We start from the raw sequence: 27,473 nt of genomic DNA, 5'->3' as shown, positions 1-27,473 counted from the left end.
CTACTCCCTGGGACCATGTTCTAGTATTTTAATAAAGTACGAGGTTCGGTTTCTTGTTCTAGTATTTTATTTTTATTCAGAATTAATATTTCAAAAACCATGTGTTCTTAGGGTTTAGTATTTGGTATAAAGTACGTATTTATTAAAGTATATAAAGTACTTTAATAAAGTACGAGGTTCGGTTTTTCCTACTCCCTGGGACCATGTCCAGATTTCGATTTCACTAGAACAAGAAAGCAAATACAACCTATTCGCAAACGCGTAAACCAAACACAACCCTCTTGATTCACCGCTCCGTTCTATTAACATGAAATCTTAAGGATAAATCTCTAGCCTTAACTAAACTTTCCTGAGCCTAGATTTAATCAAGATAACCTAACCCTGAGCTAAACTCCCCCTGAGTCTAGACTTCAATTCTCCAAGTCTTTGGAACAACCACCACACACGAACCGTCACGCCAACGAACCCAACGATCACCAAGATTCTCCAATATGAACTGTTAACACCAACACACAAATAAGCTTGATCACACAAGCACAAACCCGCAAAACTACGTCGCACACGATCACACACACAATCTCTCACATCAAATCTCTTTGGGATTTTTACTCTTGCCAATCCATATTCTCATAAGGTCACGTCCTCTTTATATAACAAACAGAAACTTGCGCCTCAAGTTCTTCCAATCACACATAAGAGAAAGTTTCTAAATCCCATAAGGAAAAGGTTTTCCTTTTTGCCAATTTCCTTTTCACTTCAAGCAAACTTCCTCTTTACTTACATGATTCATTTTGTCTTCAAACAAAGATATTTTCATTTTCCTTGACTTAATAAACGCTCCATCATCCAAGTACTCGAGCCCTCATCAGCAATTATGCTTCTCATCTTCTTGAATCACTTCTTGTACTACTTCCTGTACTACTTCAACGACTAGTACAGAACACCAAAATAACTGCATCTTCAATCTCCCCCTTTTTGACTATGTATGTGAACTCAACAACTCTACCTTTAATGACTTCATCACCAGTAACACATCAACCTAGCAACACCAATCTCCCCTTACTTGAGTCACATCATGGTCAAAAACTAATTCAAGGATCACCTTCATCGAAACCAAGGATGAAACCCCATTGCACCATCTCCGTAATGATTAACTCTCATAGACCAAGTATTCCTGAGTTGTATGAATCCATAACAAACGATTTTTAGCTCTATTTTACTTCCCGAACAATCTCCTGAACAATCTTCCGAACGATCTCTTGAACCTCACCCTGATCTACCCGAAATAAGACTAAATCTCTATCGAGAATAGGAATGGTTTATTATATGCTAGCGTAATTAAGTCCTTGTGGATACACAAAGAATTAATACACAATGAGAAAGTACTAAAGAAATGCTACACAGAGACATGAAGAATCTTAAACCTGATTTTTTTTCCTTAGGTCAACTTGGAAACGATTCTTTTAGAGTCTCTTTTATTGTCTGAAATGAAATCCAGTCGTTAATTAAAAGAAAATGTCTAAAGCATGGAAACTTAAGTTGCTTCTTCTACTTCAACTGCTACTCTTGAGTCAACATGATGTTGATTCAGCTTCTGTGATTAGCTATCTTCCTGGTTTCGAAGGTCTTCTTCCATTCCACCTTGAAACTGGGTTTGTTTCCTCTTTTTTCTTCCTCTGCTTTTCGATTTTCGTAACTATTAGTAACAACAATCTTTTAATGTAAATTCTTCATTACGAAAGGTACATTGGTGTTGGTGAGGGAGAGAAAGTGCAACTTTTCTACTACTTTATTAAATCAGAGAACAATCCTGAAGAAGACCCTCTTATTCTCTGGTTAACTGGAGGACCAGCTTGCACTGCTCTCTCTGCACTTGCTCTCGAGATCGGTGATTTTCAAGAAAAGATTTGATGACCTTTTTAATTTAGTCTCTAAATGGATTCTTGTTTTTTGCAGGGCCGTTGACTTTCAAGACTGAGGGTTACAATGGAGGTTCACCTTCTCTTGTCTCCACTTCATATTCTTGGACAAAGGTGACTCTATCACAAAACAGAGTTAGGCTTGTGTTGTTTTTTTCTTTCGGTTTTATCGGTTTTTTAAAGATTTGATGATTTTGTCAGGTAGCTAGCATAATATTCTTGGATCAGCCTGTTGGAACTGGCTTCTCCTACTCAACAACTCCTCTTTCTGATAAGCCTAGTGACACAGGCGAAACAAAACAGACATATGAGTTTCTTCAAAAGGTCTTGCTTTCTCGAAAGCATTTTCAGAGTGTGTTGAGAATCTAAGTATATGTAGCATATAATCTTTTTTTGAATTACTTGCAGTGGCTAGTGGAGAATCCAGAGTTTGTCTTGTTGAACTATAATCAAAATCTCGTATAAGTTAGTTACATTCACATTAGTTAGTTACTTGATCAAGAGACACAAATACTCTATGTTAAGGTTGTGTCCTTTTAAGAGTTGTGTTCTTTCATTTACACATCACATCTGTTCGGTTTGTTTAAATACTCTAGATTGTGTGATTGTTAAACACATGTTACTTGAGTTGTAATACTTTTTCAAGTTATCAATAAAGATCAAGTTACAACCACTGTTCTTACTCTGTTTCTTATTCAAAAGTCGAAACAAACAAACACTTCAACATGGTATCAGAGCTATTCGATTGAGAGAGGACAAGAGTAAAACACAAAAAAAAAAAAAAAAAAAAAAAAAAAAAAAAAAAGAAAAAGAAAGGCGAAGAAATAACCGCAACAGATCGCATCTGTAAAAGGCAATAAGCCGAGACAATGCAAGGCTCTTCACACCAAGTGATCCCGATCTTTAACGGAGAGAAGTATGACTTCTGGAGCATCAAGATGTCGACCATCCTTAGGACAAGGAAACTTTGGTCAGTGGTCGAGGGAGGCGTACCGCCTGAACCGGTACAAGGAGAAGAAACCCCTGCATCATTAAGAGCAGTAGCCGTTAGAGAAGAAGCGGTTACAAACGACACGATGGCTTTGCAAATTTTGCAAACCGCCGTCACTGATCAGATATTCTCACGCATATCCGGAGCAACATCATCAAAGGAGGCTTGGGAAGCGTTGAAAGACGAATATGAAGGATCTCCCCAAGTTCGATTGGTTAAACTTCAAACGTTGCGTCGAGAATACGAAAACCTTAAGATGAATGACGGAGAGAATGTCAAATCATTCACCGATAAATTAGTTGATTTGGAGAGTCAATTAACATATCATGGAGAGAGGAAAACAAGCGCACAACTCATTCAGAAGATACTCATCTCTATGCCTGCAAAATTCGATAGCATCGTTAGTGTTGTGGAGCAAACTCGCGACTTGTCTCAACTTACAATGACAGAGCTTATCGGAATCCTCAAGGCACATGAAGCAAGATTGGCTGTAAGAGATGATAACAACAATGAAGGAGCATTCTACACGCGCTCAAAAGACAAGGAAGCCGGTTTCAAACGCGATCACACCAAACGCCGTGGCACACAAGGCAAGAAATGGTGTGAGTTCTGCAAGAAAAGTAATCACACTAACCGTGAATGCAGGAAGAAACCGAAGGAGAATGATCAATGGAAAGATCAGAAGAGTAACAAAGAATGTTACAATTGTGGCAAGATTGGCCACTTCGCAAACGTGTGTCGATCAAAGAAGAAAGAGAAAGCACACGTGAGTCAAGAGGAAAGTGAATCGGAAGAAGATCACATGTTGTTCACCGCAAGTGAGGAAGTAACAACAATACCAAGAGAAGACACATGGTTGATAGATAGCGGTTGTACCAACCATATGACAAAGGAGGAGAGATATTTCTCAAATATCAACAAGAGCATCAAGGTTCCGATCAAAGTCGGAAATGGAGAGATAGTCATGACAGCTGGAAAGGGAGATGTCACGATCATGACTAAGTATGGGAAGAGAATCATCAGAAACGTCTATTTGGTTCCTGGTTTGGAGAAGAACCTGTTGAGTGTGCCACAAATAATCTCTAGTGGCTATCAAGTATGTTTCCAAGAGAAGAAATGCATCATTCTGGATGCAAGAGAGAAGAAGATCTTGGAGATTCCAATGATGAATAAAAGCTTTAGGATAAAGCTAAGCACGGTTCAAGAAGAAGCAATGCTAGTTAATGAACCGGGAGAGATGAAGATATGGCACAAGAGACTTGGCCATGTGGGAAACACTCGGCTCCAACAAATGCAACAGAAGGATTTGGTAAAGGGATTACCAAAGTTCATGATTCACAAGGAATCATGTGGAGCGTGCAACATTGGAAAGCAGTCTCGTAAAAGCTTTCCAAAGAAGTCTCAATCCAAGACAAAGGAGAGATTGGAGATCGTACACACAGACGTATGCGGACCAATGCAACATGAATCACTTAATGGAAGTCGATATTTCCTATTGTTTTTGGATGACTATACCCATATGTGTTGGGTATACTTCCTTAAACAAAAATCAGAGACTCTCTCCACTTTCAAGAAGGCCAAGGCGATGATCGAGAAGCAATCAGGGTGTTTCATCAAGATACTAAGGTCCGATGGCGGTGGTGAATTCACATCAAAAGAATTCACCAAGTATTGTGAAGAAGAAGGCATTGAAAGGCAAGTCACTTTGCCTTACTCTCCACAACAGAACGGATCAGCCGAGAGGAAGAACAGATCATTGGTGGAAATGGCAAGAACGATGCTTGCAGAACAAGACTTGCCATTCAAGTTTTGGGCCGAAGCCGTCTACACGTCGGCTTACTTGCAAAACCGTCTACCAACAAGAGCAATAGAGGGTGATCTAACTCCTATGGAGAAGTGGTGTGGACACAAACCTAATGTGTCACACTTAAAAGTCTTTGGAAGCGTATGTTTCGTTCATATACCAGATCAAAGAAGGAAGAAACTTGAAGCAAAAGCTAAGCGGTGCATCTTCATCGGCTATAGCGATCAAACGAAGGGCTATAGAGTTTTCAACCTTGAAAACGAGAAGATCGAAGTCTCAAGAGATGTTGAATTCAAAGAAGAGAAGAAATGGAGTTGGGAAGAACAAAAAGAAGTCGACAAAACCTTTGTCTTGCCCATAACCAACGTCAATGCACCAAGAGATCAAGCGGAAAGCAATGAAGAAGGAGTAAGCAACGATCTTAGTAATCAAATAGATCAAGTGAGTAATGCTTTCAAAAATCTGCAAATCTCACCCGGAAGGTCTCAAAATACCAGAGAAGAAGATGGAGGAGACTCCAACACCCCAAAGAAATTCAGATCGATGACTGAAATCTTGGAAAACGCACCGAGGGTGAATTTAGAGGAAGCGGCTCAAGTCATAGAAGCATGTCTTCTTGCACAAGAAGAACCGCAAAACTATGATCAAGCAGTTGAGATCGAGGAATGGAGAAGAGCCATGATCGAAGAGATATCGATGATCGAGAGAAACAACACTTGGAAACTTGTAGATAAACCAGAGAAGAAGAACGTAATCAGTGTGAAATGGATCTACAAGATAAAGACGGGTGCAAATGGAGAGCCAATCAAATACAAAGCAAGATTGGTTGCTCGTGGTTTCTCTCAAGAACATGGAGTTGACTACCAAGAGACTTTTGCCCCAGTCTCAAGGCACGACACCATAAGAGCTATACTTGCATACGCGGCTCAAAGGAAGTGGAAGCTATACCAAATGGATGTCAAGTCAGCCTTTCTAAATGGAGAATTAAAAGAAGAGGTTTATGTTACACAACCACCTGGGTTCGTGATTGAAGGAAAGGAAGAGAAGGTGTTAAGGCTTCACAAAGCCTTATACGGTCTCAAGCAAGCCCCTCGGGCTTGGTATGGAAGAATCGATTCATACTTTATTCAAAACGGTTTTGAGAGAAGTATGAACGATGCAGCGCTGTATACTATGAAGCAAGGAAGAGATGTGTTGATCATAAGCCTTTATGTGGACGACATCATCATCACAGGAAGCAACGTTCATCACGTTAATACATTCAAGGAAAACATGAAGAGAGAATTCGAGATGACGGATCTTGGATTGCTAAGTTACTTTCTCGGTTTTGAAGTAATCCAAGATGACCACGGCATATTTCTTTCTCAAGAAAAGTATGCTAACAAACTTGTAGACAAGTTTGGGATGAGATCAAGCAAGATGGTAAGCACTCCACTTACACCACAAGGTAAGAAGGAAGGAGATGACAGAGAATATGGCGATCAAACAAAGTATAGAAGCATTGTCGGAGGCCTTCTATACTTATGTGCATCACGACCTGATGTGATGTATGCAAGCTCTTACCTCGCAAGATACATGTCAGCGCCAAAGATGAAGCACTACCAGGGAGCAAAGCGAGTGTTACGTTATGTCAAAGGTACATCAAGTCTTGGGGTTCAGTTCACAAGTGTGGAAGAGCCAAGGTTAATCGGCTACTCAGACAGCGATTGGGGTGGTTCCGTTGAAGACAAGAAAAGCACATCAGGATATGTTTTTACCCTTGGATCAGCCGTGTTCTGTTGGCAATCAAGCAAGCAACAAACCGTTGCTCAATCAACGGCTGAAGCAGAGTATGTGGCCGTATGTGCAGCAACGAATCAAGCAGTCTGGCTTCAAAGACTCCTCAAGGATTTTGGAGAAGAGATCAAGGAAGGAATCACAATCTTTTGTGACAACAAGTCCGCCATAGCAATCGGGAAGAATCCAGTGCAGCATAAGAGAACAAAACACATTGAGATCAAGTACCATTATGTTCGTGAGGCAGAGAGCAAGGGACTTATTCAACTAGAATACTGCAAAGGAGAAGATCAACTCGCGGACATACTCACAAAGGCGTTAAGTAGCTCAAGATTTGAAGAACTTCGAAGACAGCTTGGAGTGCAACAGAGATTTGATTAAGGAGGAGTGTTGAACTATAATCAAAATCTCGTATAAGTTAGTTACATTCACATTAGTTAGTTACTTGATCAAGAGACACAAATACTCTATGTTAAGGTTGTGTCCTTTTAAGAGTTGTGTTCTTTCATTTACACATCACATCTGTTCGGTTTGTTTAAATACTCTAGATTGTGTGATTGTTAAACACATGTTACTTGAGTTGTAATACTTTTTCAAGTTATCAATAAAGATCAAGTTACAACCACTGTTCTTACTCTGTTTCTTATTCAAAAGTCGAAACAAACAAACACTTCAACATGTCTCAAATCCTTTCTATGTCGGCGGAGATTCTTACGCTGGTATAGTTGTTCGAGCTATTGTTCAGCAGATCTCAATAGGTTTGTTATTTGTCTTACAATAAATTCCTCAAAATCTATTTTCTCTGGATTTGGTTTTACTTAGTCACTTTATTACAGTCTTAAAATTTATACAGGAAATGAACATGGCGACAACCCTAAAATGAATCTTAAGGTTCATCAATATCTTCACTCATATGTTCATCATGACTTTATATATAAGATGGCTATATCTTGTTTGACACAATCATTTCTATCAACAGGGTTATATTCTTGGGAACCCTTCAACAGATCTTGATAGTGATCATAACTCCAAGATTCCATATGCTCATCGAATGGGACTTATCTCTGATGAACTCTATGAGGTATATATAGAGGTCTTATCGAGCCTCTTCTCCACGACAAGTAGATTTCTTATTGAAGTCAAGTTTTATACTCTTGTTTGTAGTCACTTAAGAGAACCTGCCAAGGAAATTATGTAAAAGTGGATCCTACTAATATACAATGCTTGATATTGGTGGACAACTACCAAAAGGTAAAACACAAGTTTACTTTAACATTGTGAATAACAAAGCTATATATTATAAGGGGAATAACAAAAAACTAATTTTGAGACTTTTTGGTTGATAATGATGCAAGTGTGTTTCAAGGATAAATGAAGGACTCATTTTGATAGCATTGTGTGATTTGGCATCACCAAATCCTTATTCAGGGGAACACGGTGAAAGAAGCTATCTTACGACACTTGTTCAGCCAAATCTTTCTCTTCCCACTCCCGACTGCTATGTAAGCAAACAAAGAAAGTCCATTGATCTTGCTTTAGTTATAAAATGGAAATCATTTAGTTATTAAATGACAGAGATGTAATGCAGATGTATCGGTATTTGCTAGCTTCACATTGGGCTAATGATGAAGATGTACGCAGAGCACTTCATGTAGTGAAAGTATGTCATATCACATAAAATGTCATCATTTGTTACGTGCCAATGAAGCAACTAAGAATAAAAGAAAGTAAAATCTGCAGGGAAGTATAGGGAAATGGATGAGATGCAATTGGGATTTGCCTTATGAGAAAGACATAAAGAGCAGTGTACCGTACCACCGAAACAATAGCATCGAAGGTGATTATCGGTCATTGGTTAATTTACAGCGGTGATCACGACATGATGGTGCCTTATACTGGAACTGAAGCTTGGATTAAATCTCTAAACTACTCAATAACTGACGATTGGAGGCCTTGGTTCGTTAACAATCAAGTTATTGGATATACAAGGACTTACGCCAACAATATGACATTTGCCACTGTCAAAGCAAGTTTCTTTTCCTTTTGGGGTTCTCGTAAATAAAATGGATGTTTTTAATTTCGTCGTTACATTTTGAAAAAATAATTTCCTTGCATGATTCAATTTTGTAGGGAGGAGGGCACACCGCAGAGTATAAACCGGAGGAAAGCTTCATAATGTTCCAAAGGTGGATAAGTGGACGAACTCTCTAGCATCTAACCGGAGAGGTGTTACCAACCAAAATCATTAAAAAACAATGCCTAAAATACTTTCAATATCACCAGTTCAATAATCTTGTATTTACAAATATTGAAACTCAATAATGCCATATTTTAAAGAGAAAATTTTGAATTCATAATTAGGTATTGTATTATCTACAAACACTGACTTCCAAATTCTAAATCATAAAAGAAAACCCCACAAGTGCTAATATTAAAATAGAAAAAAAAACACTCTTGAGATCTCAACCTCTTTGTTGTAGAGCCAGAAGTGATTGTTTGGGTTCAGCACCACCTAGTGTACCAATCCAAGCCGGTGGCTGCATTCCGGTCTGATGATAAACCGTTTCAAGAATCGGTGGCAACATCTTGTACAGTCCAGCAATATCATTCATAGCATTACCATTACCACCACCATTCATCCCCTGATTAGCACCACCATGGTTCCAAACACTGATTTTAGGCTGCAAGTCTCTGATTGCAACCGCGTTGTTCTTGGCAATATCCTGATAAACACCATTGTTGATCATCAAGAAGTCTCTCATAGCTGTGTAATCATTGTCAACTGCGTCTAAGAGGGTCCTAAGATAAGTCCCTAGAGCATTGGCCATAGCGACAAGTCCCTCTGCATCTCTCTGTTTCGAATAGAAAATAGCATCAGCCGCAGCTTTCATTGCCTCCGCTTGCTTCTCCTTCTCGTAAAGAACTGCTTCCGCTTGCTTTTGCTTATTGTATAGCTCCCAGTTTGCTTCTTGTACCTTAGTTTCATACTCAACACTAGCTTTACTTAAGAACTCGGCCTTAAGCTTCTCTGTCTGAGTCAATGCATTCATTTTCTCGACTTTAGTCTGAAGCTCAGCTTCCCTTAAAGCAACTGCCTTGGCTGCTTCAACCTCAGCCAGAAGAGAATTCTTCGACAACGCAGCTTTCTGAATCGCCAATGCTGCGTCAGCCTCAGCTACAAGACCCTCCTTCTCATTCTCAAACACTTTGACCTCAGTCTTCACCTTAATCTCCTCCTTTGTCCCTTGCCCTAGTCTCTGAGTGGATATGATCTTTGAGTCAGCGTCAATATTTGCTGCATTCTGGACTGTGAGCCCGGTCCGTTCTTTGGCACCTATCTCTCCCTTCATCTGTGCCTCTGCTACATCGATCTTGGCTTGGTTTGCTGCTTCCATCTGAGTTCTCTGGCCCAAGTAAGAGAAGTACTCATATCCAGGCACATCAACAAGCTGCTTCACATTGGCGTTGTAGATCACAAGACCAAACTGGTTTAGTTCTAGTTGAACCTTGTCAAACACTTCTTTCTTGAACTCCTTTGTTCCTACACAATGTCAGAATTCGATTGTGTTATAAGCAAAACAAAAAAAAACATAATCTTCTGAAACAACGATCAAGAAGTTTTACGTATACACAAACTCAAACAAACAGAAACCAAGCAAGAATCCGATAATAAGTAGATAATTAAAACGTGTATGTTACCTTTGAAGACCTCTTCCATGGTCATGGAGGCAGCGAGAACACGAGTCTCTCCTTCGATAACACCTTGAACAAGCTCATTGACGTGATTCGAGTGCTTGTCGTGTTGAGACATAAGCATAGCGTACAATAACAGAGCGTGAGGGTCATCAACACGCGGGCCGATTGTGAAAACAGCCGGGATAACAAAGGGGAGTTTCTCGGAACTCATAGCCTTAACATCGAACGTATAGTTCACCGGAGAAACGTCAAAGACAGTGCAAGACTGCCATGGAAACACCCAAGACTTCTTCGCAAGCTTGATATCTTTGATCCCACCACCGGTGATCGCCAGATACTCCGAAGGTTTAGCGACTCTGTAACTCATTCTTCGTATTCTTTGGAATTAGGGTTTTCTTTGTTTCTTAAGTTTTACGGTAATTGAAGATTCTACTTATATATGTCCCCCAACGCTTACGTATGAAAATAAAAGAAAGGTAATAAAATTCCAGAAAAAAACCTTCAAATTGAAACATTTCCAAATTAAAATTTTCAACATTTTTTGTTATCATATAAAACCTCTAAATTAAAATAATTTTCCAACTAAAAAACCTTCAACTTTTTCTTTTTTTCTTTTCATTTAAAACCTCAAACTAATTATTTTGCCTAAATAATTAAAACTTTTACCATTCCCATTATAATATGTGTGAATTTCGAAACTACATAAACAGAAGAAAAATAACATGTCGTCAACAGCGGTTTACTGTTACAAAAGAAATTGTTGTTGATCCATCAGTCAACCATTGCTCGAGCTTAGATTTGAAGATTTATTTAGGCAAAATTAATTTGACAATTTAAAGGTTTATTTGGTTATTTAGGAAAAGTTAATTTGAAGATTTAAATTTTTATTTAGGTCAATTTGACGATTTGAAGGTTGCCTAAAGGTTATTCTGTGGAGTATGAAAAAGCTGATGATACTACATACTTTAGTATACAAAACTTAATCAAGAAAACATTTGTTTGAGACCACAAGTAAAACAAAGGACCATTAGTTTAGAGAGGCATCATCATTGGTGTAGAAACAGATTCAGCTCGATCGGCGCGTCCATTGAAAGTGAATATGATCCCTTGATTATTCACAATGAATTACATCGATACATATAGAGAGGGAGGTTCCATAGAATAGGGAAGTCTCCTAAATCAAAGGGATTCTATACAATCAAGTATTAATAACATTATCTAAATATGGAATTGAATATATCATTCCTAACACCCCCCGCAGTCGCATCGTCGGGTTGTCTGACGGTGAGGCTGGAACGAAACTCTGTATGAAGTGAAGAAGGTAGCCCTTTGGTGAAGATATCAGCATACTGTAGAGATGTTGGGACATGTAGAACTCTGACCTCGCCAATAGCAACCTTGTCTCTGACAAAGTGAATGTCAAGCTCGATGTGTTTAGTTCTTTGATGTTGAACCGGGTTTATGCTAAGGTAAACCGAACTGACATTGTCACAGTAAACTATTGAAGCAGAGGATATGGGACGATGAATTTCAAGCATCAAATTTCGGATCCATGTGAGCTCAGCAACAGTGTTAGCGACACCTTTGTATTCAGCTTCAGTACTTGATCGTGGCGGTGTTGGTTGGCGCTTGGCGGACCAGGATATGAGGTTGGGACCAAGAAAGACACAGTAACCCGAGGTAGACCGTCGTGTATCAGGGCAGCCGGCCCAGTCTGCATCTGAGTAGGCGGTGAGAGTGTCAATGTTGCCTCTTGTCATTTGAATTCCGAATTGAAGCGTGCCCTGCAAGTATCGAATGATGCGCTTGAGAGCATGAAGGTGTGGTACCCGAGGTTGGTGCATATAGAGGCAGATTTGATGAACAGCGTATGATATATCCGGACGCGTGAATGTCAAGTACTGTAGGGCACCAGCAAGACTACGATAAAACGTCGGATTGTCAATGAGTTCACCGTCTGTGATGGAGAGCTTGGACTGTAGGTCAACCGGAGTAGCAAGTGGCTTGCAGTCTACCATGCCAGCACGAGTGATGATGTCCTGCGCATAAACCGCTTGGCTAAGAAAGAGACCTTTGTCGTTGAAATCTGCCTTTACACCGAGAAAGTGATGCAGCTTGCCCATGTCAGTCATTGGAAACTCTGTTTTCAGCTTTGAGATGATCTTTTGAAGTAAGAGTGTTGATGAAGCTGTCAAGAGAATGTCATCAACGTATAGAAGTAAGTAAGCACACTCACGTCCTCGCTTGAAAATGTAGAGAGAGGAGTCTGCTTTGCTTTGCACAAAGCCCATGAGCTTGAGGTATGAGGAGAATCGAGAATTCCAAGCTCGTGGAGCTTGTTTTAAACCATAAATGGCTTTATTGAGCTTGCATACATGCGAGGGCTTGCTTTTGTCAATGAAACCGGGCGGTTGGTGCATGTAAACAGTTTCTTCAAGGTCTCCTTGTAGAAAGGCGTTTTTGACATCTACTTGGTGAATTGGTCATTCAAGTGCAACTCCAACGTTGAGCACAGTGCGAATCGTTGTTGGCTTAACCACCGGACTAAATGTTTCATTATAGTCGATGCCCTCCTCTTGTGATTTGCCATTTGCGACCAGCCTTGCTTTGTGCCTGTTAAGAACTCCATCTGCATCATATTTATGCTTAAAAAGCCACATAGAACGCACAATGTTAACGTTAGGTGGTCTTGGTACCAAATCCCAAGTCTTAGTCTTAAGCATAGCACCATGTTCATCCGTCATGGCCGGATTCCAGTTCGGATCAGAGAGAGCTTGCAAGTGACTTTTAGGAAGTGGTGATTTGGTTTTTGTGATGAGGGAAAGAACCTGTTTTGGTTTTGATATACCGGCCTTAGACCGAGTGGTCATATTGTGGCGCGGTGGAAGTGTAGGAGCTGTGACTGGTGGCGGTGGAGGAGGAGTTGGGATTGGCGGAGGAGTTGGTGTTTGGAAAGGATCTTGGAGGATGGACTGAAATTGAGGAGATGTATCATCACTGTCGTCAAGAAAAGTGTATGATACGGGTGGGGTTATGGGTTCAGCAGCTGGGAATTTGGTCTCATCGAAGATGACATGACGAGAGATTATGATCTTTCTTGTTTTGAGATCCATACATCTATACCCGCGGTGTTGAGAGGGATACCCAAGAAAGAGACATGGAGTTGAACGAGCTGAAAGTTTGGTGAGATTAGAATGATTGATGTTTGGAAAACACAAGCATCCGAAAACCCTTAAGTGTTCATATGTGGGTTGCTTTTGAAACAGGAGCTGAAAGGGAATTTGGTTCTGAATGGCTTTTGATGGAGTGATATCCTTTATATCCTGTATCTTCATATCCTGAAACTATAAAGAAGACAAATGCTTTAATGAATCTAACTCTTGAAATAATTCTGTTTACTTCTTTGAGAAGCAATCTAAATGAGAAAGAGAAAGATAGTTACTGACATAGTGCAGAGGTCCTATTCTGTCTTTGTCTAGAACCGATACATGTTGAAGACGACGACTGGTAAGGAGAAACCAAGGTCTGTGAAAACCAAGCAGAATCCAAGCTTAGTGGAGGAAGGACATGACCTAGGAGATTAAATCTAGTTCTCTCACTAAGCTCGTCCTGCACAAGAACCCACACGTAAGAATGCAAACCTTGTCTGAAATTAGAGACACAGAGCCGGTCCTCGAGACTCCACATGTAAATGTAACCCGAGGACACATCAACATCATCCATGTCATTGGGTTGCGACAAAGTACGGAACTTTTCAGTGTGAAGATCCATGACTAGTATCTCCCAAAAGTCACTTTCCAACAATCAAAAGAGTGAGCCGTTTACAAAAACTGGGTTTCTTTCAGGGGTTGGAATGCAAGAAAGTGGCATTGGACCAGCGGTTTTGTATCTCCGCCTCCACTTACTAGTGGAGAGATCGAAAACCACAGTTCCTACTCTGTCGAAGCCATACAAAACCACCACTTTGTATGTTCCTGTAACAATATCTGATCCAAATCCAACTGAAAGTTTGGTACCTCGAGGAGGAGTAAGTGTCCGGGTCACACCTGTCATAGGGTTGAGTAGGTAAATGTAGACCAAATCCAACTCGTAGACGCAGACCAAACCATTACAAGAACCAGGAACTCGAAGAAGACCTTCTGAATTACTATCCATTCCACTGCGTCTTGAGAAAAACTTTATACAAATGCTTTTTGATGTGGACCACTTAACAGTGATTTTCATCTCTTTGACTCCATACTTTTTTTCAAGGAGACGGAGATGTTTCTCTGCTAGATGACTGGATTCAATCAATGATTTCCATACTTTCGATACTGATTTCAATCTTACCAAATATTTCACCGGAAGACGGTGAAGAATCTCTTCTACTAGATCCTCTGGTAACTCAACAGGAAGCGTTGTTTCGCTATAACTAGGGCTTTTTCCGCTCCTTTCTTGTTTCTTACATATGTCTTCAACAAGATCCTCTTGTATAGCACTAGATATTGGATGAACAACAACAGCAAGCGTGGTTTTGCTACATCTAGGGTTTTTTCCGTTCCTTTCTTGTTTCTTACGAAAACTCAAAAGTCTGCTAAAATTTGCTAAACATCGGCCTAAAACCTGTTTCTTTGTATTTTGGAGCTTCGACTGCCACTTCTTTCTCTTCAAGTTCACTAGTTTCACAATTGAAAAAGCCATATTGAAAATTTAATTATTTTTTTGGTAATTAAACGTTTGAAGAAAAGAAGCAAGAATCACATTGTTTTGATGAAGATCACAATAACAACTAGAGCAGAAGACTAAAGAGACGAAAAAGAGAGGTATGGTTATATATGACGGAAAATTAAAGAATCTCCATTTAAAGGAAATATTTCCCCATTTGAATTATTTTTCTTGTTTTGGGAGATTCGTTGATCATTATTAAGGCCACCGCATATTCTATGTGCAGGTTACATGATTTGGTTTCAAATTTGATCGCCGTAAAAATGTAGCATTTAAATGATCATTAATCGTTTGTTGATGGAAAAAAAAAAGATAATCATAAAAAATCTCGGCAACAAGCCAACAAAGGATGCTTTAAAGTTTGAACTCTTTGATCTTTATTCCATTAATTAACAGCAACACAGATGGCAATGAGGCCCGAACCGCTCCCTTTACCTGGTCTATTTCCCATAACTTAACAAAGCGTTCTCTAAATGGAAAAGTAAAAAATTAATTAACAATGGACTTTCTTTTTTTTCAGCCCATTGGCCCAATAATTATTTTAAAGGCCCATCTGCTTTAAATATATCAAAAAGCACCGAATCTCCGGCGAGATTAACCTTGCGATTCTCACCGTCTCCGTGACGTTTCGGTTTTGTTCGTGTGAGAGAGAAGAGAAAAGAAGAGAAGGATCATCATGAAGCTCTCTTTCTCTCTCCCTTCTAAATCCAAGCCCAAAGTCACAGCAACCACCGACGCTAACAACGCCGTTGACGACGGAACTAGTAAAGAGTTCGTCACCGAATTCGATCCATCAAAAACCCTATCTAATTCCATCCCCAAATACGTTATTCCTCCGATTGAGAATACATGGAGACCTCACAAGAAGATGAAGAATCTCGATCTACCTCTTCAATCCGGTAATACAGGCTCCGGTCTCGAATTCGAGCCTGAGGTTCCTTTACCTGGTCATGAGAGACCTGATAACATCACATACGGTTTGAATCTGCGTCAGAAAGTGAAGGAGGATTCAATTGGTGGTGATGCGATTGAAGATCGGAAAGTATCTATGGGGGAGCAGCTTATGTTACAAAGTTTGAGGAAAGATCTGCAGTCACTTGCTGATGATCCGACTTTGGAGGATTTTGAGAGTGTTCCTGTGGAAGGTTTTGGAGCTGCTTTGATGGCTGGATATGGATGGAAGCCGGGGAAAGGAATAGGTAAGAATGCTAAAGAAGATGTTGAGATTAAGGAATATAAAAAGTGGACTGCTAAGGAAGGGTTAGGTTTTGATCCGGATAGATCTAAGGTTGTGGATGTGAAGGTTAGAGGGAAGGAAAGTGTGAAACTTGATAAGATGGGAGTGGGTGTTAATGGTGGGGATGTGTTTTTTGTTGGGAAAGAAGTGAGGATTATTGCAGGGAGAGATGTAGGATTAAAGGGTAAGATTGTGGAGAAACTGGGTAGTGATTTCTTTGTTATGAAGATCTCTGGAAGTGAAGAGGAAGTGAAAGTGGGTGTGAATGAGGTTGCTGATTTGGGTTCTAAGGAAGAGGAAAAGTGTTTGAAGAAGTTGAAAGATTTGCAGTTAAATGATAAGGAGAAGGATAAGAAAGCGAGTAGAGGAGGTAGAGGAACGGAGAGAGGGAGTCGAAGTGAAGTTAGAGTCAGTGAGAAGCAGGATAGAGGTCAAACAAGAGAGAGGAAAGTGAAGCCCTCATGGCTTAGGAGTCAGATAAAGGTGCGAATAGTGAGCAAGGAATTGAAAGGTGGGAGATTGTATCTTAAGAAAGGAAAGGTTGTTGATGTTGTTGGACCAACAACTTGTGATATCACGATGGATGAGACGCAAGAGTTGGTTCAAGGGGTGGATCAGGAGTTGCTTGAGACAGCATTACCTAGACGAGGAGGGCCGGTTTTGGTTTTATCGGGGAAGCATAAGGGTGTCTATGGAAATCTGGTTGAGAAAGATTTGGATAAAGAAACTGGTGTGGTTCGTGATTTAGATAACCACAAGATGCTTGATGTTAGACTTGAACAAGTTGCTGAGTACATGGGTGATATGGATGATATCGAATACTGAACTCTCTGTTGAACTGAAGCTGCTTTAGTTTCCTTGCAAGATTGAGTTGACCACGCGTTTGGATAGACCAATAGCTTGGTATGTGTAATCTGCAGGCTTTTAAACTGAATAGGCTTCATTTTTCTTCTCTTATGTACTTTTGCCATGATTTTGTTGCAAATTCAAGTTACGGAGAGCTTTGGAAAGTTGGTTATTTCCATTTGTTCCTTGTAATTGATATACTATGCATGTGAACTTGTATGCGTAATGGGTAGAGTTCTGAATCAAATATGAAATACCTATATGTTGTATGGATGATATTGAATACTAAAACTCTCTGTTAAACTGATGCTACTAAGTTTTAGGTGGTGCAACTACCTCATTTCCTTCTTAGTTTCCTTGCAAGTTTGAGTATACTAGGTGTTTTTGGAGTTTCGTATGTGTAATCTGCAACCTTTTAAAACTGAACAGGCTTTATTTTTCTTCTCTTTTATGTGCTTCTGTCATAATGTTCTTGCATATTCAAGTTGGGGAGAGCTTTGGATAAGTTGGTTATTTCCATTTATGATTCCTTGTAATTGATGTACTATGCATGTGAACTTGTATGCGAAGTGGGTAGAATTCTGAATCAAATGCCAATAGTTATACCTTTTCTTTTTAGTTTCCTTGCAAAGTTGCAAGTATGAGTTGAGCAGGCTTTTGGATACACCAATAGTTTCGCATGTGTAATTTGCAAGCTTTTAAACAAACCAAGCTTGGATTTTCTTCTTGTATGTGTGCTTCTTGGCATAAATTTTTTAAGTTCAAATTTGAAGGATCAGCTAGGGTTTTCGAAGGATTAAATTCGATGACGAACTCCCAACTGTTGCCGTCAGCCGCAGCGTTATTCCCGTCGGTGGTCACTGTGGCTTTGTGCTTGGACATGAAAGAAACGGAAATGTCACAAGGCTGAATTTGTCGGAGACTCAGGTCCCCGTAGATATAAGTTAAATATTTAGAGTGCTAATGGGCTGAAGCTGAAGGAAAGTCTATTATCAATAAAATTGTGAAGTTAGAGTTATGGACATAACTCATAGATAACTCAAAAATGTTATCAATCATAAACAAATTTTTAAGGTTAGTTTGGATCACAATGTGTTATGGTTGATTTACAATTTTGAGTTATGTCTTATGGAAAATTGTTAACTCAAAATATTATTCAATATCATGGAAAATCTCATGTCGTAGAGTTAACTTATTAATTTTTGTTAAAGAACTTATTAATTTTTTTTACTTTTTTGTCTCTATTTTTAGTTGTTTACCCGACAGTTTTTTGTTTTTATTACTTTTTATCTATTTCTAATAATGATGCTAAGCATCCTGTCAACAACTTAGTCAAAATATTTTCTTAACTTAGCCAAAGTTGTTTTTATTATAATTATTTTTGAATTTATTCGATTTTATTTTTATATATTTATTGAAACATACACAAAATTATAGCTTTATATAGCTATATAGGTACCTAGAGCTCATTCTTAAATATAAGCATATTTTTAATATTATGTCATAAAATATTTTTATTATTATTTAAGATAGTGTCATTATATTTATTCTACTTTTATTTATTTAATTTTTAAAAGAATGTTTTTATTAGAAAATTTATATTTAATTTATTTTAATAACGTATATTGTAACTAATATATTATTAACGTTACAAGTCAGTTATTTAAAAAAAATGTTAATTCATATTTTCACAGCAAATTCATAAGACTAGTTACAATGAGGGTGTTTAATTTTCCTTTTCAACAGTTGAGAATATGCAATGAGGGTGTTGAAAAATTGTAAATAACGACATGGCTTTTAACATGTTGAATAATGACAACATGTTGAATTGCCGAACAATGGGTCTCATTTTGCCACATGTCAGATTATTATTGGGCACAAATATTATTGGAAAATTAATTTAAGACTAGGATATGACCCGCGGTACACCGCGGGTTAATTTTTTTTCTTACAAAATAATTTAAATTATAGGTTGTATTTGTTTTGGTAATATTGTTTGTTTTGTTTAGTGTTTAAAATTATATAATTGTATTTTAATTCTTAATTCTAGGATTTCACCCGTGATTAAATATCATTTTGTTATTTCTTTTTAATAGTACTTTATTTTGGAGACATATAATTCGAATCAATTTAAAAATTTGCTTTCAAATGGTTCTCATAATATATAAGTTTATTTATAGAGGTTCAAATATTATATTAATATTATAGTTTTAATATCAAAGTTTATATTTATAAATTGATTATATTAATATCATAGTACTTTATATATTTATAAATAAATTATGCTAACATAGTACTTTATATTAATATCAAAGTTTTTATTTATAAATTGATTGTTGCATCAAATATATTTGTTAGCATAATTATAGATTGTGTTGTATATGTGTGTTAATAATGTAATTTGATCTATAATCATTTTATTATAACTAAAACAATAAATCATTTCAAGCCCAATAAACAAAAGGCAAACCCAAATATGCCAAGAGAGAAAACCCAAACTGAGTAGATATTTTGTGCTCATATTATTCCAGAAAAAAATTAAGAAAAACGAAAATTGGAAAAAAAACAAAATAAATTGATGGTTTCCTGAGAAACAAAAAAAAACACACAAAAATATGTAAAACTGAAAATCGACAACAGGCTCGGTGTCTCGCCGATTGAATCCCAATTCGATTCCGTTCTACATGACTTCCTATTCAAGGATTATAATCGGTTCCGAAGAACATGTTCAAAGCTGAATCAATAGGTAAAAGAATTTCAATCGTTACCGATAATATAGATATCGAATTATTTGCTTTCCAAACAAAGATTTGTTGTTTGTACATAGGTTTATTTTTAAAGACGATTTCATTTTGCATGTCTTTATTCCGAATTACGATTTGATTGTGAAACCAATTTCTAAAGTTTGGTCATACATGAAAAAACATAACTTATGAATCGATTGATGCAGCCACTTGTGGTTTGACAGAGAAAGAACTTCGGGAAATAATATGAAAGCTTGTTGAAGGGTTTGGCAATGATAAAGACAATATACTATCAAAACCCGTGAAGGTAAGAAAGAGATTGTATGTAGAATCAAGTTTTTGTTATATAGGATTATATGCTAAGAATATTGTTAGATTCATGGCAATGGTTATTAACCACATACCACCATATAGTTTGCAGCTGGGTATCAGCGTATAGGTGTGGAGGACATGCACAAAAGGAAAAATTCAGAAAAAAGCTCCTGAGATTATAGATCAATGTATGTTGATGGACCACATCAAATGCTTTGAAACTGTGGCCGTTGGAGTGAAAGACATTGTACCATATTCAGTCGCCTTCAGTTGTGGATCTAGAATATCCAGAGGTAGTGTATATACAGAGAAAGCAAAGGATACGGCCATTGGTGTTGGTAAGGTTTTTGACCTTAAGCTAGAGATCAGAATTGTATTGGTTTTTTCTGTGTTTAGAGGTAGGAGAAATGAGCGATTATATATAGAGTTTTGATAGGTTAGTAGGGTTTTGGGTTAGAGGATAAAAATAATCTTGATTAGCAAGGTTTGAATATCTTTGAAAATCTTTAAATCGTCATATACTCTTAACCAATTTAGGATAATATCGTTAAAATCGTTTATATATGAGATATTTCCAAATATTTAAGGTTGATTGATTCCAGAATTTATATAGCTCATTTATTTAGGAAAAAAAAATATTTTGCACTTAATTCATTAGCACCTATTTAGGAAACGATTTGGATCAATTTGTTATAACTATATATTCTCCATATCTTTCAATTATGAGAAACTAAATGCATTTTGCCTTGAATGTAGGAAGCATCAAATATGGTAAGATTCGATTGAGAAAATTTGGGTAGAAAATCACAAAGAAGGTAAGATCTGATTGTCTCCAAGTCGGGTCGAAATAAATGATTTCCGGGTCAAAATTTTGACCCGATTAGGGACCCCAAAAACTGCTGCAAAAATGTATAGTAGATAAAGATACGTGTTGCATTACTATTGGTTACTGAGATTCTTGATAAAATTTTCCACCCGATTTATTTGACATCAATTATTTCATAGTATATTATTTTTTATATTTATTTTTTATACCAAAATTCATAACTTTTTATACTCTATAAATAGAGACTTGTTTCATATAATTTGGACACAGAAAAAAAATCTTTTTTTTTTATAAAATGGATCCCAACAATAACCCTTTAAACACCCAAAATTCTTCTAATAACCCTTTTAACTACCCAAATCCCAACAATTATCAATTTTCTAACCAACCCCAAAATATACCAAATTATGGTTTTTCACCAAATTTCTTCATGCCGTCAGCTGTTCCAAACTATCGGCCATATTATGGATCGATGATGTCATATAGGCAAAATTCGGTAATTAAATGGATGTTAAAGTTTTTATGCGTGATTTAAAATTGTTTTTGAATTGAGTTTATTGTACTAATTAAGTTATGTGTGTTTTATTAAATTGTGGTATGTGTTTTATTAAATTGTAACGTGTTTTTATTAATATATTGTATTGCATTTTATGTTTTTTTGTAACTTTATTTATCTTCATAATGAATATTTATATATTTTCTTTAAATATTATTTTGGAAAAAAATAAGAATCTAAAATAATAAAGAAAAAAAATTAATAACTCTTAATTATTTTTATTTGATTTTAATCGCTAATCGTTTTTAATATATAATTATAAAAGTAGAAAACATAAATAAGAAATGGAATATAAAATAAAATAAAAAGTGGGGTAGAGTGTTGAATTTTATTAAACAAAACTATTGTAGAGGTTAAAATTGAAATAGATGTTAAATGATTAGTGGAAGAAAGAGAACATGATGTGGAGTGAAAAGTAGGGTGTTGAATAAATAAACCATTGTAGATAGTCTAATATCAATCTACAATTATACCACATAATTTTTACTCAAAGTTACATCTCGTGTTATGACAACTCGTGTTACCATAGCTAATTAATTGATTTGAGTGTCGAATTTCTTTTAAAAGTCTTTGAAGTTAACAATCACTTGCTTTTTCTTTGGTTTGCTTTTTATTGCATTTAAGAAGAAAAAAAAAAACACAACGTCTCCATCCTTTTGATGATTCACCCTAGAAAACAACACAAAATTATTAGTTTTTATTCCACTTCCAATCACATAAAACATACTAAGAAATTATAAATTACTATTCATTTCCCTAATAATTCCAACAAGACAGTCCTTAACACCAACCTTTGCAACATTACCTAAAAATAAAGTAGAAAAAAGCAACAAGATTGTTAGTCTGTGTTTTAATTATTTTTCAAATTAAATCACACAAACCAAAACTTTAGATAATTCATTTTTAATTTCCAGAAAAAATCCTCACCATCCTCTTCTACTGAACAATAAACCAGATTCTTAGCAATATTTTTTTATGTTGCATTTTTCTACAAAGTAGAAAAACAAATTTGTCAATAAAGTAAAACAATAATAATTAATTAACAACTAAAAATAAGATAGATAAAATAAAGATTTGTACCCTCCTCACTAGCTCTCAAGGCTGAGTTGTGGGAGTTTGAGCCATATCCGGACAAATTTAACACACTCCTCATCAACAATACCATCAGCCAAGTTGTGAATAGCCTCAACAAGGCGTCCTTCACACCTATCTTTGCAGCAATACATAGAAAGAAAGTAGAAAACGACAACAACAAAACTATTAGTTTATGTTTTAATTCTTTTCCAAATTCAATCACACAAACCAACAATAAAGATTCAATTTTAATATCTAGAAAAAATTCTTACCCTCCTCTTCCACCGAACGATAAGCCAAGTTCTTAGAAATATTCTTGTTGTGTTTCTGTGCAAAGTAGAAACACAAATTTGTCAACAAAGTAAAACAATAACCATCAATAAGAACAAAATAGATAAAGTAAAGATATGTACCCTCCTAACTAAGCTCCCGAGGCTGAGTCGTGGGAGGCTGAGCCATGTCCGTGACAATTTTATCATGTCTCGTCCCTATGCGATATATCCCGATACTTCTAAAATTTGGTTTGGTGTATATTATTAATTATGGTAACTAAATTCATTTTTTCCTGATTCTCTTGGTTTAATACGGTCTAGCTATTCATTTATTTTGATGGTTGATTCATCCAACGGTCCACATTTACCTAAGCTACATTAATATTTCTGATATTTTTATTTTATAATTTATTTATTTATTTGATCAAACTAAAATATTTTAGATTTTCATTCAATTAAAAGTATTTATAATATAACTTTTAAATGTTTTACTTATTTATTTCCATACTATTCAAATTCTAATTTATAAGTGTTTTGTACGAAAATAGAATTTAATTTGAGAAACAATTGTTGGTGATGGCACAAAACGTAAAGCATACTAAAACAATGTCATTTTAATACAGTAATATTATTAAAAATAGACATTCAAATATCTTTAAATTATTTTAATTTAATGGGCATAATTATAGATTTTACATAGTTTTGAAATAGTTATAATATTAATCCGTTTAGTTATGGAAAACTTGTTAATTATATTGATTTTTGTATTGGAATATTCTCTTATATTTCCGAAATATATATATGAAATATTAGTTTTGATTGTGTCAATGGAATATACTACTTTCAAATTATTTTGTACCTTCTTACGATTTTTTTTTTGTTAATTTTTTGAATGCAATTATCTTAATGGTATTCTCTGTAATATTCTACAACTAAAAGGTTTTTTTAGTTTTTAGTGATTCCTAATTAATTATATAGATTCCACCATTTTTAATTTCTTGTTTTTTTAAAATGCCAATAATGCTGCCCTTTTAAAAAACAACTAGATAACAATCCGCACTATGTGCGGAACAAAACGATTATTAACCAATTTGAATGTATTGATGATATTGAAGGTGTTCAATTTTTATATTATTAGATAAACGGTGGTGTATTAATGATTATCAAGATTAGTGAAATTTTCATTTATATATTAATGTATATGTTTATCATTATTTATGATATATATCTTGGTATATTAATCAATATACAAAATATTAGGTACTCCATTATGTATAGATTTTTATATCTTAATTTCATATTTTAATTGTATTTTAGTTTTAATTAATTGAGTAAAATAAAAAACAGAAATTAAGTGGAAAAAATAAATATAAGTAAAACTAATGGCAAAATATGTAAATATCATAATAAATATTGGGTTTTTAATTAAATGGATTGAAAAGCTCTATGAGAACGGTACGTCAGCATGATAATCACAAAGATAAGGTTATTTTTAAAAAATGCTTCTCAATTAAGGGATAAGGGATTTCCTTGCAAGTATGAGTTGAGCATTATGGCAAGGAAAACTTCACACATGTCTTCGCCGATACTTCGTGTAAACTATACGAGCTTGAATATTCTTCTGTTATGTGCTGCTGTCATAATTTTCTTACAAATTCAAGTTGTGGAGAGTTTTGGATAAATGTTGGTGATTTCCCAATTCTTATTTGCATACCCTTGAATGGACCGGAACCCGAATTCCTTGTCACTGATATGCTATGCATGTGAAAATGTATGTGGAGTGCTAGAGTTGGTAACAGACAATAGATGGGGGATGATTGGCGTCAGTCTCTCGTTGATTCTTTATGCCCTCACTGTACCATTTATAAGAGCTCGTGGTATTGCACTATTTGAAAATGATTATACTTCGGACCACAAAGGTTACAAATGGAAGTATAATCATAGATGGTACAGTGTGGTCCGAAGTATAATCATAGATGAATTTTACACAAGAAGATGAGCGCATATTTAGATCATATATAATGGTATATGTTATAAGCTTACATGGTGATACAATTACATTAGAAATAGCTAGCTGAAGAATAAGATTACTTCTGGTTTAAATCATAACACGCACTCAACATCCAATCTCAACATTATATCTACATTTCTCACTAGGCTGTGAATAGTCTAACGCATCTAATGAAAGGCTTAAGATACAACGTTGTATTTGCACACGCCTCATCAATTTAAGGCCAAATGATATTCTCATGCATATAGAGAACCTGAAAGGCTGAAACTGTAAAACATTATATACTGCAACAAGACAGCATGATAGTTGTATCTCTCTACAAACTAAAAACAACCCACAGATTCAAAAGAACTAGCACATCACTTTTCGTTCTTGATTTGTTCACATATTGAGATAATAGTTTGAAGGATGCTTAACTTTGGCCTAATCAAGACGAACACTGTATTCTTCTCCACAACCACATTTAGCAATGTAAGAAATTCCCTGCAACAAATGGAGGCGGTCATGATCTTATAGTTGGTAATCAAATAAAGCCTATATAAATCAATGTCACCTAATCACCTTCAGTTTCTCAGCCTGACTCTGCAGCGAACTGAGATACTCTGCCTCTCCAGACTCATCTGACAAGAGAGCTGTGTATTCCTCTTCTAGGATCTTAATATCCACTGACATTAACTCTGGCTGCATTGTTGACGAATTCAGAAAATAGTACAGTACCAGGTGCAGAACAAAATATTACATGACTGAACTCAAGCAACATCATGCTAGCAAAGATTACAGAGAGTAATTACCTTAAACTCATTAATCTTGTGCTTCACATTCTCAATTGATAGCTTGATCTGAAATGAAACTATAGAATTCAGAAAGAAGCTCAAAAAGACAAATCTGTGTACTCAAAATTGGTTTTCTTCTTATTTAAGGAATTACAAATGGGAAACAACACAACACATATCACAAATACAAAGTGCAACAACCAAAACCACCAATAGTAAAAAGTGGATCTCAAGTAAATAACCTTCGAAATTTCCTGAAGAAGGTTGGATCTAATCTGTTTTGCTTGATCAAGCTTTGCTCTAGCAGAATCTGATAGTTCCATCAGGTTATTCCTTGTCTCTTTTTTCTGAAGTATCAAGGATCGACAAGAAAGGGATAAGAAATCCTAACCTCAGTTACTATGAAAATATTGAAAGTGTCTTGTAATATAATTATATAATAAGCATTTAAGGATTCATAAGGAGAACGAACCTGTCCTTGTTGACCAGTTTCATTGCTCATATGGGAGATAAACCAGCCCTGGCCAAAATAGGACATCAGAAAGATAACTGCGTCGGTAAACAGAAAATGGAATCACATGAACAGGATATGCAAATAACAAACCTTTTGCTCCTCTAGTTTGGTTCTAGCTTCTTCTGCCGTCTTGACATAGTTAGTACTGCAATTATAAACAATTAAATTGACAGCAGTCAGGTGATTCCAGAACAGCAATCCAGTTCTAGCGAGTTGTTCTTGGATTACCGTTTCAACACAAGTTTTGCAGATAAACTGTCTCGTTCTTGAAGAATAAGCTCCAGACTCTACAACACAGGATAACAGTTAACTCGGTGTAAGCAGCACACACAATGAACAAACTGTGTAGCAGATTACAGTGTAACAAACTAAAGCATAATTAGACCTGTATATAGTTTCATCTTTCTACTTCTACAAGGCATATTCATGGCTTATATAAGAGTTTAATTACCTGTGAAAGATTTGCTGAATCAGATTCCATGGACGAAATTTTTCTCTGCTTCTCAAGTATATGCGAGCATATTTCGCCTTTCTTCCTCGTCTTCTGATCCGTTTCCTCTTTAAGTCTCTTCGTTTCAGACAATGCTTCAGATAGAGTGATCCCAACATTAGGAAAAATCACATAACATCTCATCAAATAAACTTCCTATAAAGCTGTGTAGAAAGTGCGTATCCAGAGTTGAACTAACTTGAACAAAGAACTGCTACTCTAATACTCAATAGTTGATCACAAAACAGCCAAATCAACCAACATTCACAAAACAAAAATCAAAATCTGGGCAAACACATCAAAGATAGCTAACACAGAAAACACAAAATTGAAAATACGAAACAGCAGAAATACTCGCAATCTATGGATTTCCAAATCAAATCATTTTCAATTAGCAAAAATTTCCATAAAGATCACGACCTAAAATGTTCGTCCATGTAAACGAAAACGTTTGAATCCGAAAAATCTGAGAGAAGAGAAACTCACCATGATCGAGATCTTTCTCCAAGGTATTGATTGTTGTAACCTGCATCTGTTCCTCGACGGAGACCTTCGCCGCGTGATCCTCCACATCTAACCTCGATCGAATCCAATCGCCAGATGAAATTTTAGCTCAAATCGGAAAAATCAGAAGCGAAGATGAAGATGAAGATTATTACCAGTCATTTGAGACCGGAGAGTCTTCATATACTGTAGATACTCCTCCATCTCTTCTTCTTCTTCTTCTTCTTCTTCACTTCTCCGATTTCTTCAATTCAACCTAATCAATCAAATACGATTCAAATCGGAGATACATATGAAATTTCCAGAAGATTTTGAAGAAAAAGCTTTACGCGAGCTCTCACCTTCAGAGAAATTTCGAAATGGCGACAAAATTTTGAAACTAGCGGGGAAACGAAAATAGTGTAGCATCTAGAAGGAGGAAATT

The 27,473-nt window shown here is 36.3% G+C and overlaps 5 protein-coding genes and 1 long non-coding RNA gene across 9 annotated transcripts; 3 read left to right on the top strand and 3 right to left on the bottom strand.

Annotated features, from left to right (window-relative positions):
• The first annotated feature begins 194 nt into the window (after positions 1-194).
• Positions 195-8,713, top strand: LOC9327109 (serine carboxypeptidase-like 18). Its single transcript, XM_021010690.1, is given in 14 exon segments — positions 195-1,652; positions 1,743-1,888; positions 1,957-2,033; positions 2,121-2,243; positions 2,328-2,350; positions 7,169-7,248; positions 7,344-7,381; positions 7,470-7,571; positions 7,655-7,741; positions 7,846-7,992; positions 8,079-8,150; positions 8,231-8,350; positions 8,352-8,516; positions 8,621-8,713. Coding segments are annotated over 14 exon segments (1,398 nt in total). The 5' UTR covers positions 195-1,515; the 3' UTR covers positions 8,702-8,713.
• A 223-nt stretch (positions 8,714-8,936) lies between these two features.
• On the bottom strand, positions 8,937-10,631 carry LOC9327108 (flotillin-like protein 3). The gene is made up of 2 exons (XM_002891000.2): positions 10,190-10,631; positions 8,937-10,031 (listed from the first exon to the last, which is right to left on the bottom strand). Exons 1-2 carry the CDS (start codon positions 10,551-10,553, stop codon positions 8,953-8,955), a joined length of 1,443 nt encoding a protein of 480 aa, XP_002891046.1. The 5' UTR covers positions 10,554-10,631; the 3' UTR covers positions 8,937-8,952.
• Positions 10,632-13,517: 2,886 nt separating this feature from the next.
• Positions 13,518-14,866, bottom strand: LOC9329835 (putative F-box protein At1g33530). The gene is given in 1 exon segment (XM_021010689.1): positions 13,518-14,866. A coding segment is annotated over 1 exon segment (1,242 nt). The 3' UTR covers positions 13,518-13,624.
• Positions 14,867-15,482: 616 nt separating this feature from the next.
• LOC9327107 (protein MOS2) lies at positions 15,483-17,589 on the top strand. Its single transcript, XM_002893727.2, has one exon. It carries the CDS (start codon positions 15,567-15,569, stop codon positions 16,950-16,952), a length of 1,386 nt encoding a protein of 461 aa, XP_002893773.1. The 5' UTR covers positions 15,483-15,566; the 3' UTR covers positions 16,953-17,589.
• A 1,966-nt stretch (positions 17,590-19,555) lies between these two features.
• On the top strand, positions 19,556-20,362 carry LOC110224538. Its single transcript, XR_002329024.1, has 3 exons — positions 19,556-19,719; positions 19,924-20,024; positions 20,132-20,362. It is a non-coding gene; the product is annotated as an uncharacterized LOC110224538 (long non-coding RNA).
• Positions 20,363-24,753: 4,391 nt separating this feature from the next.
• LOC9329834 lies at positions 24,754-27,449 on the bottom strand. 4 transcript variants are annotated; one of them, XM_021010694.1, is made up of 11 exons: positions 27,205-27,351; positions 27,032-27,118; positions 26,507-26,640; positions 26,284-26,342; positions 26,146-26,200; positions 26,014-26,061; positions 25,784-25,888; positions 25,560-25,607; positions 25,330-25,449; positions 25,186-25,251; positions 24,754-25,029 (listed from the first exon to the last, which is right to left on the bottom strand). In XM_021010694.1, the coding sequence occupies exons 1-10, from the start codon at positions 27,251-27,253 to the stop codon at positions 25,192-25,194; spliced, it is 765 nt and encodes a 254-aa protein (XP_020866353.1). In that variant the 5' UTR covers positions 27,254-27,351; the 3' UTR covers positions 24,754-25,029; positions 25,186-25,191. The 4 variants fall into 4 exon arrangements, with proteins under 4 accessions (XP_020866353.1, XP_020866354.1, XP_020866352.1 ...); XM_021010695.1 differs by having other exon boundaries at positions 24,754-25,021; XM_021010693.1 differs by adding an exon at positions 27,391-27,449 and having other exon boundaries at positions 24,912-25,251; positions 27,205-27,305.
• Positions 27,450-27,473: the final 24 nt, after the last annotated feature.

This window comes from Arabidopsis lyrata (assembly GCF_000004255.2).
Source record: "Arabidopsis lyrata subsp. lyrata unplaced genomic scaffold ARALYscaffold_1, whole genome shotgun sequence".
Classification (NCBI taxonomy): Eukaryota; Viridiplantae; Streptophyta; class Magnoliopsida; order Brassicales; family Brassicaceae; genus Arabidopsis; species Arabidopsis lyrata.
This window is presented reverse-complemented; position numbering and strand designations above follow the sequence as displayed.